This window comes from Octopus bimaculoides, chromosome 11 (genome assembly GCF_046866305.1).
Source record: "Octopus bimaculoides isolate indiv1 chromosome 11, ASM4686630v1, whole genome shotgun sequence".
Lineage (NCBI taxonomy): Eukaryota > Metazoa > Mollusca > Cephalopoda > Octopoda > Octopodidae > Octopus > Octopus bimaculoides.
In genome coordinates, this window is record NC_142938.1 from 28,132,751 (window position 1) to 28,147,750 (window position 15,000).

At 34.5% G+C, this 15,000-nt stretch overlaps 1 protein-coding gene across 7 annotated transcripts in view; it reads left to right on the forward strand.

Moving 5' to 3' along the window:
• The window catches only part of LOC106883929 (uncharacterized), a 284,619-nt gene that overhangs the window by 181,149 nt on the left and 88,470 nt on the right, over positions 1-15,000 (forward strand). For all 7 annotated transcript variants that reach the window (XR_016243622.1, XR_016243623.1, XM_089359712.1 and 4 more), the window contains 10 exons: positions 1,292-1,380; positions 1,565-1,629; positions 3,171-3,272; positions 4,538-4,654; positions 6,948-7,004; positions 8,638-8,705; positions 9,457-9,538; positions 9,998-10,089; positions 13,221-13,311; positions 14,569-14,705. Coding sequence is in view for 5 of the 7 variants with exons in the window: in XM_089359712.1 (XP_089215838.1) it covers positions 1,292-1,380; positions 1,565-1,629; positions 3,171-3,272; positions 4,538-4,654; positions 6,948-7,004; positions 8,638-8,705; positions 9,457-9,538; positions 9,998-10,089; positions 13,221-13,311; positions 14,569-14,705 (900 nt within the window). In the remaining 2 variants the exon portion in view is untranslated. The remainder of the gene's footprint in view (positions 1-1,291; positions 1,381-1,564; positions 1,630-3,170; positions 3,273-4,537; positions 4,655-6,947; positions 7,005-8,637; positions 8,706-9,456; positions 9,539-9,997; positions 10,090-13,220; positions 13,312-14,568; positions 14,706-15,000) is intronic.

A 15,000-nucleotide genomic window follows, 5' to 3' on the forward strand; every position in this document is an offset into this window, starting at 1 on the left:
TCGATGGTAGCCGGCAAAAATGCCAGCAATAATGCTTCGAGGACATGACTTGTTATAATCAGTCTTGTACCATTGCATAGTCGTGGTGGGTCCAAATTCTTCAAGAGTATGACAGGTACACCTTTCTTTAGGAACAGCTTATGCGGTGGCAGTCCTCAAATTGATTAAAATAAATCGATCGAAAATCAATTCTATTCAAAAATATAGCTAATCTAATGTGTGTGTGTGTGTGAAATTGATTAAATAAATGTAATTACCATCATAATTTAGTTTTGTTTTGATTAAAATACCAGCAACTTCAGAGCAAAACATTTCATAACAGTTCACTGTATTTCTGGCTGTGACTCCCACTTCATTTCTGGTTTTAGTTTCTGTAGGTCAGTATGAGCAATGTGAAAGACATTGCATTTTATTATATGTAAAGGAAGATTAGTAAGTGAAAGCAGAATGAGTCTTCGAGTACAAAAGACAAATAGAACAGGCATGGCTTCATGGTAAGAAGTTTGCTTTCCAACCACATTGTTCTCAGTTCAGTCCCACTGTGTGCTATCTTGGGCAAGTATCTTTCACTATAGCCTTTGACCAACCAAAGCCTTATGACTGGATTTGGTATAGGGAAACTGAGTAAAAGACCCTCATAGATGCATCTGTGTCCCCAACCACTGCTTGACAACTGGTGTTTATGTTCTTGTATCTAAGCAGTCCAACAAAAATGATCAATAGAACAAGTGTCAGGCTTAAGAATTAAGTAATGGCCGCGATTCATTCAACTAAAAGTTTTTCAAGGTGGTGCCCCAGCATGACTGCAGTCTGATGACTAACACAAGTAAAAGATAAAAGATTACTCAGTAGATTCTTTGTTACAGCAAGAGAGTTGAAACGTTGGATAATTTAGAAAACATCAAACTCTTTCAGCAAGACAAATACAAAAAAATAAACAGAACAACTCCAGTTTGTGTCAAATGAATTAGAAAGTAAATCTTATAAAGGGTAACAAATTCACCAGCTTCAAACACAAAAGTGTTGCTAACAAAAAGAAGTATATATATATACAAAGACATGTAGCATATTTTACATATTGATATACTATATACAACATATTGACACCCAACAAATTCTCATAGAATTAGCAAAATAAAATTAGCTCTGATGGAGTATATCAATATAAATGTGGTGAACATGATTAAAGAGAGTATGTGAGATGTTAGAGTTCCCTAGATTCAATTCTATGTATTACTTGGATGTAGAGGATGGTAGGTATAAAGTTTTAAGTCTGTTTTCAATTTTACAGATAGTCTGGGGAAGCACTGCTACTGTTGGTTGTGGATACGCTGCTTGCACGAATATAGGAAGACTGTATGTATGTAACTATGGTCCAGGGTAAGTTGAAACGTTCAAACACTTTATATTTCTCTTGCTATTCCAGCCATGACCATCTAGCCTTTATAAAGCTTGAAGTGTATGATTTGAGTGTAATTTGGTTGTTACATCTAGTAAGCCCAGTGCTCACAAAGATACCAATTTCATGTTAATAAATGAAAATTTTTCTTTTTCTATGTTTCAGAGGAAACTCTGCTTACTCTCTTAACAGACCATATCGATCATGTGCTGGCCCTACAAAACTAATCGGTGAGGAGACCTTTTTATTGGATACACTACTAAACCTTCATAAGGGAATGTATAAGCTGGATGTTGAGCTAGCCGTCATTTTGTTGTGTGAATTCTTTGAAAGGATCTGTTATCCTTTTGATACCAACCCCCTCTCTTGATACTGTCTTTTGTGTTAAAACTAAATACCAGCTTAATAATGACAAAGTCATTTTATCAAATTCTTCATTATTGTAAATATAGATTTCAAATTTTAGCACAAGGCCAGCAAGTTCAAGGGGTTGGGGTAAGTCAATTTCCTCAACCCCAGTGTTCAACTGGTACTATTTCATCAATCCCAAAATGATGAAAGGTAAAGTGGAATTTGAACTCAGAACATAAAGAAGGACAAAATGCTTTGTGCTAATGATTCTACCAGCCTGCTGCCTTCATTGAAATAAAGGCAGTGTATTTTAGCAGAAATATGGTAACAAAAGCATTATGCTAGTAAATTATAGATTCAGAAGACTAACTTCATTAATAGGTCAAACTTGTCATATAGGGGACAAGTGTATTTATGTACTGCTTGGGAATGTCTGCTGGAAGACAAATAGCCAGTGGATATTACGAGCACCTGAATTAACATGATGTAAGTTGTTGGTAGAAGTATATGTAACTATGAAAGAGCAAAGAAATTGTCAGAAAAAAATTGAGGTGTCAGTGGGTTTAGGATTCCAGTTGACCGATCACTAAGTCACTGGGATTGTGATGAATATTAGAAAGAACAGATAGCAATAATAGTATCATTATAGTTTCATGGGAACAGGTTTGCAAGAGAACCATGGCAGGTTCTCTTGCACTGTCTTTTATAATTTAGTGTAGCACATCAATGACTCAAGGAATGATGGAGAAGGTACTGCAGAAGACAATAATAATAGAAAAGGATTATACATGCACAGACATGTCTGTATGTTTATGAACTTTACTTCCCAACTGCATGGCTTAGGGTTCAACCCCACTGCTGAACAAAGTCTTGTGAGTGGATTTTGTAGATGGGAACTGAAGAAAGCTTGTTGTGTGTGTGTGTGTTTTTGTGTGAGTTTGCATGTGTAAACAATAGCATTCTGATGGTTGATTTGCTAGCAGTCCACCACAAAAGCGTGGTCCAGACTCCTTCAAAAGTCTTCATGTGTAGCACAACGTTCAAAACAAAAGGCTCATTCTTGCAGTGTCATTTATTTCTACCACTCTCCATAAAACATGTTTGAACTGTCTGAGATTCGTTCACTCGGCTGGGAGATTATTACTTTGCTTGGAAACAGGAAGGGGAAGTTGGTAACAGGAAGGGCATCCTGCTATAAAATACACTGTTCCAATGGTCAGACATGATCAGGCAAATGTGAACGGATGATGAGTCATCAATCCACCTTTTTACAACTTGACAAAAGCATTGTTTTTTTAAAAATATTTCCATTTTTATTTTTATATTTTTATCAGAAATTCATGATAATTAAAATGTAATTTCTGACATAATTCAATAATGTAATATATTAAGTCATGGAAACTTTCTAATTTACTTTCAGATTGTAAAGGAAAGGTTTGTCTGAATGATGGTTGGAGGGTTGATGACAGTTGTAATTGCAAATGTAAACGTTCGAAATACTTTTCTGGACCAGAATGTTCAAGTAAATATATTCATTTAATATTGATATTTAAACTATTTATATATAATAATAATTAAAGTACAAAAAGAAATCCCAAATTGTACCATCCTTTGTACAGGTGAGTTGGCAGTGTTGTATATTGACAACTGCTGTTGGATAAAGAACAGCTTATAATGTTGATGGGACCAGGCCTCCCAAGACACGATGCTGATTGAAATAAATTGTTATATACTGTAGCTAATCTACCCAAACTACCCTGGGTGGAGAAATATAAGATAAGCTGTTGTTGTTGTTGTTGTTGTTAACGTTGATGATGATGATGATGATGATGATGATGATGATGATGACAACAACTATGACAATAATATCAAATAAAAAGAAAAATGGACAGTAATTAGTTCTGAAATTATCCTTGTGAGTTTTGTTATACATTCACTGTTTCTGTTGAAGTTATATTCTATTATTATGTTCCTATATAATATGACATTGATTGTTTTAAACAAAATAGATTAGCTTTAGGTAAACCTTCTCCATCATTATCATCATCATCACTATCATCATCATTGTTGTTGTCATTGTCTTTATTATCACTGTTTTAGCAAATGCTTTTCCATACAGTTACAGTCTTAAATAAGTCCCAGTGTGATGCTTAATACTATTTCAATTCAACATCAATTAGGCTCAGCATCTTGAGAACTGTCTTTTCCAAAACTTCACACATCTTTCTCACTCTTCTCTCACCTGCATCATCATTTTCTATCACTACAAACTACTATTTCGTCTACCAGTCCTCACCCATTCACATCACTTGCCCATAACCAGAACATTTCTCACTTGGATACATCGGCTGATGTCTTCAATGACACATCCCATATAACATGCATGTGTCATTTCTTTCCAGCCTCTCAAGTAGATCTTCCACACTCAGTCCATGTCTTTATCCCACAACCTTTTGCTATCACACATCTCACACAGCCTTTATGCAGTCTACTTCTACACAGAATCAGAATGAACAAGTTGTCCCCTTCCTCATACTAACAACTATTCTTTCACCATATCCAGCTCTTTTGTTAATTAAGTCACATATGCATCTATCACACCTCAAGAGACCCTACTTACATTTTTTTTTGTATTTCTCACTGTTTACATTACATACACATATAATTCCTGTAATCTCTGTAACTAAATATTGAGTAATATTACTTTTCACATAGAAGTGAGATTTTATTTTCCCAATAAAACCAATTCCTCATTTTGTCTCCTGTATTAATTCTTGGTCTTTATAGTGAATTGTTCTCTAGGCAAAGATAGTTATCACTGTGGTAGATACTATAGACCAGAATGGTGTATTAAGTATTCCAATGTTCCAAACATCTGTCCCAAAATGTGTGGATTATGTCCATGTAAGTAACTTGTATTTTTATGCTTTTACTTTTTCCTTCCTTCTCTAATAGCAGCTCACAAAATACTCTAACCAATGTTTGTATGACATATCCGTATATATATATAAGGCAAGATGTATGTGTGTGTCTGTGTGTGTATGTGAATGTAGTTTATGCACGTCCACAAATTAGCACACATGTCGCTTCAATTTTAGGAGTAGATTCGTCATGACCTTATCTGCATTTTCATCAACATTTTCTCTCAGAGTCACCCGCGTATAGCTGTAAAAATCGATTTTCATCCACAACTTTTACCAATTTTGAAGTTTGTTGACATGCGTACGTGTTTGAAGGAGAGAGAGAGAGAGAGAGAGAGAAAGAAATAGTGTGTTCGTGACAGGGGAAGTACAGAGTGTTTGCTAGCGTCTAACAAAAAAAAAGTCATGAAAAAGTAGGAGAGGAAGACAAAATACGTCTAACGAAAGAATAATTGGGAGATGGCAGTTTTTGAAAGACACTATATTTTATAATGAGATTATATATACTTTCTCACACAACAATTAAGATATATATATTTTAAATCGTTCATCTTTCTCCCGCCTCTCACTCTCACAAATATGCACATATACTACTTTAGAAGCGAAAGAGTTTTGTTTATATTTCACAACAACTATGAAACAAAGAGGTATGTAACAATTTGGCAGTCACCCCCCACCAACCCATTTTTCGGACCACAAAAAGGGTTTGGTAATTTTTCAGATTAACACCTGCACGATTTCCACTAGGGTGTTACGGTTAGGGTTTTAGGGTTGGGGTTTTACGGTTAGGATTCAGGTTAGGGTTAAGGTTAGTGTTAGGGTTAGGATTAGGGTTGGTGTTAGGGTTACAGTTTAGGGTCAGGGTTAGGGTTAGGATTAGAGTTAACCTAGAAGGGACAGGCCTCTTATTTTTTGGTTAAGGCTGTTGGTACATTTTCCTAAGTTACTCCAATCCAGATCCCCAATGCAAACCTTCAGATCAACCTTCTCCTATGCAGATCTCTAATGCAACATTAAAAAAAACAGTCAATGAGTGGAAATAACCAATAAACTGATTCCTTATGGATTTCCCAATCAAATTGCCAGCAAACTATTTTCAGCCAAACTAATTTCAACAGATTTCGCTCAAATCTGATGTCGATGTTACTTATTTTGGTTTGAAATAAAGCACTTGATCACTTAATGATCCTAGCTTAATCCCGGGCAGTGCCGGGCTATACTGCTAGTATCTTATAAAGACAGATTAGATATTGAGCTTCCTGAAGTCAAAAGAAAAAGACAACAAAATGCAAGCTGTAACAACAACACTATCTGCCATCTCTTCCTTGCTATCTCTTGTTCCTATCTATTTTGAGCACAATTTGTCTTTCACAAACATCAATGATGTCAATATTGAAGAACATTTCAGAAGCTGAAACTGAATTGTTGTGATAGAAGTGTGTATATGGAAGTAAGCTGCAACAAGATATAGCTAGTCAGGTTGCTTAGATAGACACAGAGGTATCCTATGTATGGTAGCAACATAATGTGTGCCTTGTAAAGGGCCAACAATAATGAATTATTGTGTGTGTGTGTGTGTGTGTGTGTGTGTGTGTGCAGAGAGGGGCAGTGAGAGAAAGAAAGCTTGATGTGTATACATGTGCATGCATATCTATCTGTCTATCTATCTATCTATCTATCTATCAGCTGTAGAAACTCTGCCAAATCAGATTGGAGCCTGGTGTAGCCATCTGGTTCACCAGTCCTCAGTCAAATCGTCCAACCCATGCTAGCATGGAAAGCGGATGTTAAATGATGATGATGATGATATTTATATAAGAATAATATGATATGTAAAAGGAGGATATCAGGCTTTAATAGTAGATCACATTTATTTCTGCACCACACATCAACTGGGAGCTGTTGAGTTTATATTCAAATGCCATTATAAATCATTCTTTATAATTAACAATTATAAAGAATGATCTATAATGATCTATAATATAGTAAAATATTTTTTCAGCTGCAGCCATGTGTGGGTACTTCATCATATTGCACCCATTGAAGTTCCATAGATAAGTAATACTGTTCTGGTTTTATTAAAACATGCAACAAGCTAACCAGTATAATGTATATAAACTTCATGAAACATTATCCACCCGTTGTTGAGTAGATTAAATACTAAACTATTTTGCTTTACACTTGAATTGATTATATTGGAAGAATACATGATATAAAAGAAACAACTCAGTTATGGAATACGCTTGGTTTATCTTAAATTCATTTTTCAATCTCAGATGCCGATTACGGTGCTAATGGGACTACAGATTCCACAAATCCAGCAACTGCTCTTGGTAATTACCTTAAACGTTTCATTGTATCAGCTATTTGTAGATATATTTTGAAATGCATACAATCAAATCTTCGTTTCTAAATCTTTTAAAACCTTATTCTTAATTTATCTATTTTGCTGTTTTATATATGGACACACAGACACATATGCACGCATGCACAAACATGCACACACACATACGCACAAACATTGTAAAACCTTCAGTTGATGAAGATCCTACAGCTACACCACCTCATTCAGAATCACCATGAACTCAAATATGACAATGCTCACAAACTACAAGTGACAGCGAAAAGAAAATGCAACAGATTTTGACATAGACTTGAAGATCGCCAAAAAGTCTAGACTATACTTGAATGCTACCAAGAGATGCAACATCGACAGAGCATAAAAGAGAATATTCCTCAAGATCTTGCAGAAAGCAAGCTCTTAGCCTAATGCCAGAACAGAAAACTTCACCCACTACATGCACAAGAAAATATTCATACTCAAGTCCAGTACTTCTACATAGGACTCTAATCTTTCCAAAGTATGCTCTTTTCCCAACCCAATCTTATGGCCAACATAGATCCTTTATGGGTCTTAATATTTACAAAATTATTTCTCCTTCTAAAATATTCCCAAATCTTTACAGGGTTTCTGGATTTTCCCAAACTTTCTCCTCACTTTACAGTTTTCCCTCTTTTATTGCTCTCTTTCTCTCTATCTTTCTCCCTGCCTCACAATTCCCTGTCACGTCTTTAATATTTAATACTTATATTGACAAGTGTTTATGAGAGAGTGTGTCTGAATGCAAGTGTGTGCATATGCGTGGATCCTACACACAAATCATATGGTGAAAAAAGAGATAACTCTCTCCTTAGAACAACAGCTCACTCTTCCAGAAATGATTATAGATCTCCAAAATGTAGTTTCCCAGGTTAAAATTTCCTGCCTGCATGCTCTTAATGAGATAAGAGATAACTTCTGAGTAATCATAATGGTTGGTTGAAAATTCTGATCACAGACAAGTCTTGCAACTCAATGAGGTTCCAGATCTTGACCTAAGTTTTTGTTGCCATCGGATGTACTCCTGTCAACAAACATCAAGCCTTTGGTTGTTGATAACCTAGATGTACCCATCCTGTAGGTTGCTGGCTCACATACATTCTCAAGACATGCAATTCCTGCTGATCATAGAAATTACAGACTACCCATATCAGTCACAGGGGGGTGTTTCAACTACATGGACTGTCTCTTTGTCTCTGGCTCAAAGTGATAAAACTAACACTCATCCTGGTTTAAGAAACGTTCATGAAAACCAGCTGGATCGTGTTTCATGTTGCTTACATTGTGTGACGTCCTGTACCCATATATGCATATATACATATATATGTAAGTATGTACATATATGTATGTATATATGCACATATATATATATATATATATATATATATGTATATATATATATATATATATATATATATATATATATATATATATATATATATATATATATATATTATTATATGATTGAATACCATGCATCCATTTCCAAGTTTATCTTATAAACATATATATATATATATATATATATATACATACACACGCACACACACGTATATTTAAATACATGTAAATTTTATATGTTGTAGAATCAGAACTTACTTTTATAATATCACCTATGAAAGTAGAATTGGAAGAATCAGCTTCAGAATACTCGGTAATAAATATTCCATTAACTTTTCTATATAAACGATGGCATGAATGTAGCTAAAATGTTTGCTTTGTAGTCACATGATTTGCATTCAGTTCTATTTTGAGAAAACCGTGTGCTATATCAATGGGTCAACCGTTTGGTTGACCCATTGTGGTTGACCCGTTATGAATAAAATGCAGCTTATGGAAACAGTATGGATTGCCATTGAATGTATATGTGTGTGGATGACAAAATAATTTGTGATAGTAAGTTCTGATCCTTTTTAAATCTTGCCTTTTTTTCACTTCCAAGTTTGTAGTACCAAGCACAACATTGGATCAATATAAGCTTAAATGCCTTTCAACGGCATTGATACAGTTCTATGACTAAAATTGATAAAAGAATGAAATGATCTTTATCATAGAAACTACAATATTGAAAGTTTTAATTATTGCATTCATTTAATGCTTAATTCTTGAATACTTTCTTTTCCACTTCAAAGATAAAATTCCTCAAATATATAATCAAAACAAGAAACTATTTCTAAAGTGTGAGACCAACAGTTTTAAATTATCAATTTAGTTTAAACATTTGGAGAAGGAATTTAATGATCCTTTATCACCTTGTTAGGTGGGACCATTTTTTACGAGATCCCAAAATCAGAAAGATGTTATGTGAAGTTCTATATGCCAAAAATTTGAATGTCAAGAACCAAAGCAAGGTACAGATATCCCAGAAAATGGAATATCTATACTCTTTTATTTTTGCCTTCCAGTTAAAGAATTGCCCTAGAAAGTACCATGGAATAGTAAATCACACGGCTTGCATTTCAAAATCTCAATATGCATATAGATCAGGTAAGTTAAGTTTGTTGTTTAAGAAATAATTTGAACTTCAAATTCCTGCAAAATCTAAATGAAGATCATCCAAAATGTTATGAAAGTGATTAAGATTATCTGTTCTGTATTAACACGATCATAACACCATAAACATTACATTATCAGTACTTCATTTCGCGCACACACGAACATACACACGCACACACAGACACACATGCATGCACACACACACACTTAAATAAATGATACCATTTTTTATACCTCAAGGAAGTTTTCTTCTCTGGTGTCATTTAGAAACAGTCTAGATGGGCATCATTCACATGCCAGTTTCAGTTATTAAGAAAAGCAATTATAATAATATTTTAATTACCATACCAATACTTCTTTTTACCATATCAATACTTCTTTTTACCATTTTATACTTTAAGAATTTCTTACTCTAAATTAGGCTTTATAAATATCTGTTCTATTGATTAGGTTTAACAGATGAAGATAGAAAAATTATTCTAGACTTGCATAATCTGTTTCGGAAAGATGTCAATCCACCAGCCTGTGACATGTTGAAATTAGTAAGTGAACTTAAAATCATTATACAATCTTCAAATTTCGAACTAACATAGATGGTATCTGAGTAAATAATTAACAAAGGTTTTTTTTTCATTTGAATTATATATGTAAAATTTACAATAGTTAGTGACTGAGGACAAATTATGGTAATTCACCTCCAAGATGGCCAAATTTGTCATTGATATCTTCAGTACTGGTGTACACAGGAATATGTGCAGAGTAAATATATAATTATCTTTGTTCCTTTATGATTGTGACGTCAGCAACTGGTGTTTGTATGGTGTTATTGTATGGAGATTTGGAGTTGCGGTTTCGAAACCTGGGTGGATGACTGTTGCTAAAGTTTTAAAAATTGTTTGCGCTTTCTGGTTGGGTTTTTTTTGTGGACGAATTGAGTCTTTTTACCTTTTCGACTTCGGTGTTTTTTCTTCTTTCTAAAGGATATTCAGCTGTGGTTTATATTTTTTAATGATTATGCTTTCCTTATTTGAATGTAATTGGGTTGAACTGTTTCCAGTGCATTGATAGAGAGGGAAGATTTGGTATTTAGGGTTTAAGTTTATGGGGCATTGGTCTCGGTGTTTGCTTACGGGAATTTTCCTAGTTGTGGGGTCCTGGATTTGTTGCCTGTGCACCATTAGTCTGGACTTCCAATTATGCCATGACAATGTTGGCAAAAGTAAGGGTTACCCTCGTTCCCATCACCTTGCCCGATTTTTGTCTATAAGTGTTCTGTTGATGTTGAAGATGTTGTTCTGTAGGACGAATTTTAATTCTTCATCGATGAATTCTCTTATGATTCGGTCAGGAATGTCATTTGGGAATTTTTCCAGCCAGTATTCTATCGCTATTATTCCGTATTTGTGAGGAATCGAGGTGCAGATGTTTATTACATCGAATGAAACCAGAAGGGAGTCCTTGATAGCTTTGTTTGGGATATGGTTTAAAAAGTCCAGATCATCCTTTATAAAGCTCGCTATATGTTAGAGACTAGGTTTACGGAGAAGGTCAATCAAGTTACTGAGACTGTGTATCTCACACGAGGGACTGGCCACAATTGGTCTCATTTTGAAACCTCTCGGGTGTGAAATATTTATGACTACAGAAGTTGATTTGTTACAGTCTTCGTTTATGGCTTCACTTTTGTGGATTTTGGGAAGTTCATAAAACTTGCTGGTTTTGTAGTCAGAACTAATCAAGTAATCTCTCTCTTCTTCCGTTAAACCTTGTTGGAACTGGTGGATAAGGGTAGAAAGTTTAGTCATTATCTTGGATTGATTGTAGTTCTGGATTTTTTCGTAGTAGGAATTGTCTTGAAGGAGAATTAGAGTAGTGTTTATGTATTTTTCTTAGTCCATGATTACTACAGCACTCCATTTATCGGCTTCTTCTATATTTATGTTGTCATCCTCCTTGAGATTATTAATGATTTCATATTCTTCTCGATTTCTATTTGTTTTAAATTTTCGAGGTGGCAGTAAATTGTAGGGATAATTGGAAACCAAATCACAGAAGGTATCCAGAGTTTGATTTCTTCCTTTTGTCGGACAGCAGCTGCTTTTATTGTTAAATATCGATTGATCGTTATTGTCTTTATCCAGCAGTTCTTCAGTGATGCGAAGTTTTCTGCAGAATTCCTCGATATCAGTTTGTATACCTTTTAGGTCCGACCTTTGTGGTGTTGGGGTGAACTTCAATCCCTTTGTGAGAATGATGATTTTCTGGTTTGAAAGGGTTTTCTGTGAGAGATTAATCACCTTCAGGTTCTCACAACCGGTTTTGGCCCAGTTTGTCTAAAAAAATGGTTTCTTGGGTTTTGCAATAAGGAATTAGTGTTCCTGTTGATTGTCCTTCCACTGACCAATATTCTATTGTGGGTTCTCTGTTGCGGTCGGCTCTGACTGGGGTTATCGCAATGGTTATATTTTGTTTGGATGAGGTGGTTATTGTGGAAGAAATGTCTCGAGCAGGAGAAGTGCAAAATGATAGACATCCAAGAGTTACGGAAAACAAGAAAACACCATGACACACTTAAAACATTATCTTACGTATCAACACACAATCCGAAGAACATGGAAGCATACAACATCATTCACCAAAACACTCCACCTTATGAAGGACCTGCGAATGACAAAGGCATAAATTTACAAATCAAGCCGGAATTTAACGGCAATAGCTGCGAGCGGGAAAATGAAATCCAAATCTAAGTAAGGCATGCGCGTTGGGCACCGTTGCGCATGCGTAAGGCACCACGGGGTTCATGTGAACAAGAAGGTCGGCAAGAACGACAGCCATATTGAAAAATGCATCCACATGGTTTAAACGAAAAGAATGAAGACATTGTGTGAACAATGTAACTAGTAATGTTTTTCTTTAAAAAATACAATACACGACTTTTACATGTTGGCTTTGCACAATTTCACAGTTTATGATTACTCAGCACAGTTCTATAATTAGATTAGAGTTATGAAAGGAATTCAGCAGTCGTGCGTTGTTCCGCTGCTGCCGCCACCGTTACTCGGTTTTCCTTTCGATTCATCCAACCCATGCAAGCATGGAAAAATGGACTTAAAATTAATGATGAAAAGAACTCAAAAACTGTATGTATTTATTTTTTAAATTTTTATTGTACTATCAAAAGGTGGTACCACTCAAACAACTGACAAAATCATTTAAGTGTTGCTCAAAATACTTTGCAATATTTAGTTAAATTCTGTGTTTATATCCAACAAAAGTTGACCTTGTTTTTCTCCCCTTCAAGGTCAATCAAATTATGTGTCACTCAAGTATTAGGATCTATGAGTATTAGGATCTATGTGATTAACGATCCCTTTCCATTTAAAATTACTGACCTTGTTTCTATAATTGCAATAGTCACATTTATTTATTGTTATTGTATTTATAATTGTGTATGTGTTATATTTATATGTAATACAGTATGTTATCTCTTGTACTTGTACACTACAAAAATAAGACGAACTCAAAGGAAGAAAATTCATAATATAATTTCTCTTATAATTGACCATAACATCAGTGAAAGCAGTAAAATTAAAATGGTTAATTTGACAAAATTATTCTAGATTACTAGCAAATGTCATCATTAAAATGCTATCTTTACTGTCCATAATTTCAGTATTGGGATAAAGACTTAGAATATGTAGCTCAGAAATGGGCCGACAATTGCTATTTTGAGCATGAACCAGCATTCCAGAGAATAATACCTGGTAAGAAATAATTTATCTTTTGTATGTTAATGTTCTTTCAGAACTCTATAATGTATTGTGAAAATAACAAGAATGTAGAAATTTAGATTGCGAAAATGGTTTGAGGGGAGTCATTTGTTTCCACAGGTATCATTTATCGATCTGTCTGTCTTGATGGTGTCAAGAATGATAAAAACTTTTTGAAAATATTGCGTAGGTCTCTGAGCAGGTATTGCCAGGCTTTTGGCAAAATTTGATGCAGATTCTTTGCTCAACTTTCTCTGTCATGGTCAATGTGGTGATCACAAGTTACACACCTTCTTTCCGAGCACCGCTGTAAATAGCGGAAGTGAGCTCTAGCTAAAACTTAGTGCGCATGCACACCAGAGTTCAAGGTCTATCTGTGCGAAGCAGCTTCACTCTGCATACTTTAGCTTTGTTACTATGGCAATAGTCCGGATACTTATTGATCATACCATGTATATAACCTCATTATGCAAATTATCAGAAGCATCTGTAGAACAGTGTAACTGAAGGCACAGAGTAGAATCAGCAAGCAAACGGAAGATGGAGGTCAAGGCTATGGCCTTTCTTACGCATAACATAAGAATTCCATGGCTATTACCCCCATATTAACTGTATAGTTAATATGGGGGTAATAGCATAGTTCAGGATATTTCTATCCAGTAATTTTGGAACATTTTTTTCTTTAAGTGTGTGCAGTATTAAGGTGTTTTCTATTACATGATACAATCTTGAAACTCTCCTTTGTACTCAGGGATGTTTACCTCACCAGTAGGGTATTGCACGTCCTAGCATTGACCAATACAATTTATAAGTAATCTCAGAATCCTCCAAATTATGGATATCATCAACTTGTAAAGTGAAATGGTTTAGGCCAAAGGTGGAAAACGAGTACCTATGCATAGAAATACATTGGTTCACAAAGTTAATACAAGGTTAATTGTGGTGCCTTCGTAAAATTTTCTATTATGACGTCCCCACATACAAGAAAAGATTTCACTGTAAAAAATGCTGAAAACATTTGTGACTAATTGTATGATATGGAGGTATTAGCCATGGAATTCTTATAGGACATAAATACCTAGAACAATTAGTGAAAGCTTGATATTTATTCTATCAAGCCATTCTCATTCACAAGTAACCACTCGTTTTACTCTTTTGAAAGTGAAGTTCAATGACTGAAGGGAAGCAATTAAATTCTTCTAAATAATACCTGTATGGAAAGTTAATATTAAAACGATTTTGGTATTTTAGGAAAATTTGACGTTGGACAGAATTTGGGCCTTAGACATCGGGATTGGTCACATGTAGTAACATCATGGAACGCTGAGAATGCAAGCTTCACTTATAATGGAAGAAATAATTTTAAACTGACAGGCCATTATGGTCAGGTATGTATAATGTATATAATATAATATATATAATCTATTTAATATCATATTATAATGTTGGTTATTCATCAATATATATATATATATATATATATATATATATATATATATATACATATATATATATATATATATATATATATATATATATATATATTGGGTTAGTGCATAATTATTGTGGGTCTTTTTCAACAAATTTTATTCAACAAAACAATAACAACATGTAACAAAAACATCTTTAAATGATTATTCCGGAGCATATTTGCCATCTACTTCAATTACTGCTTCCCATTTG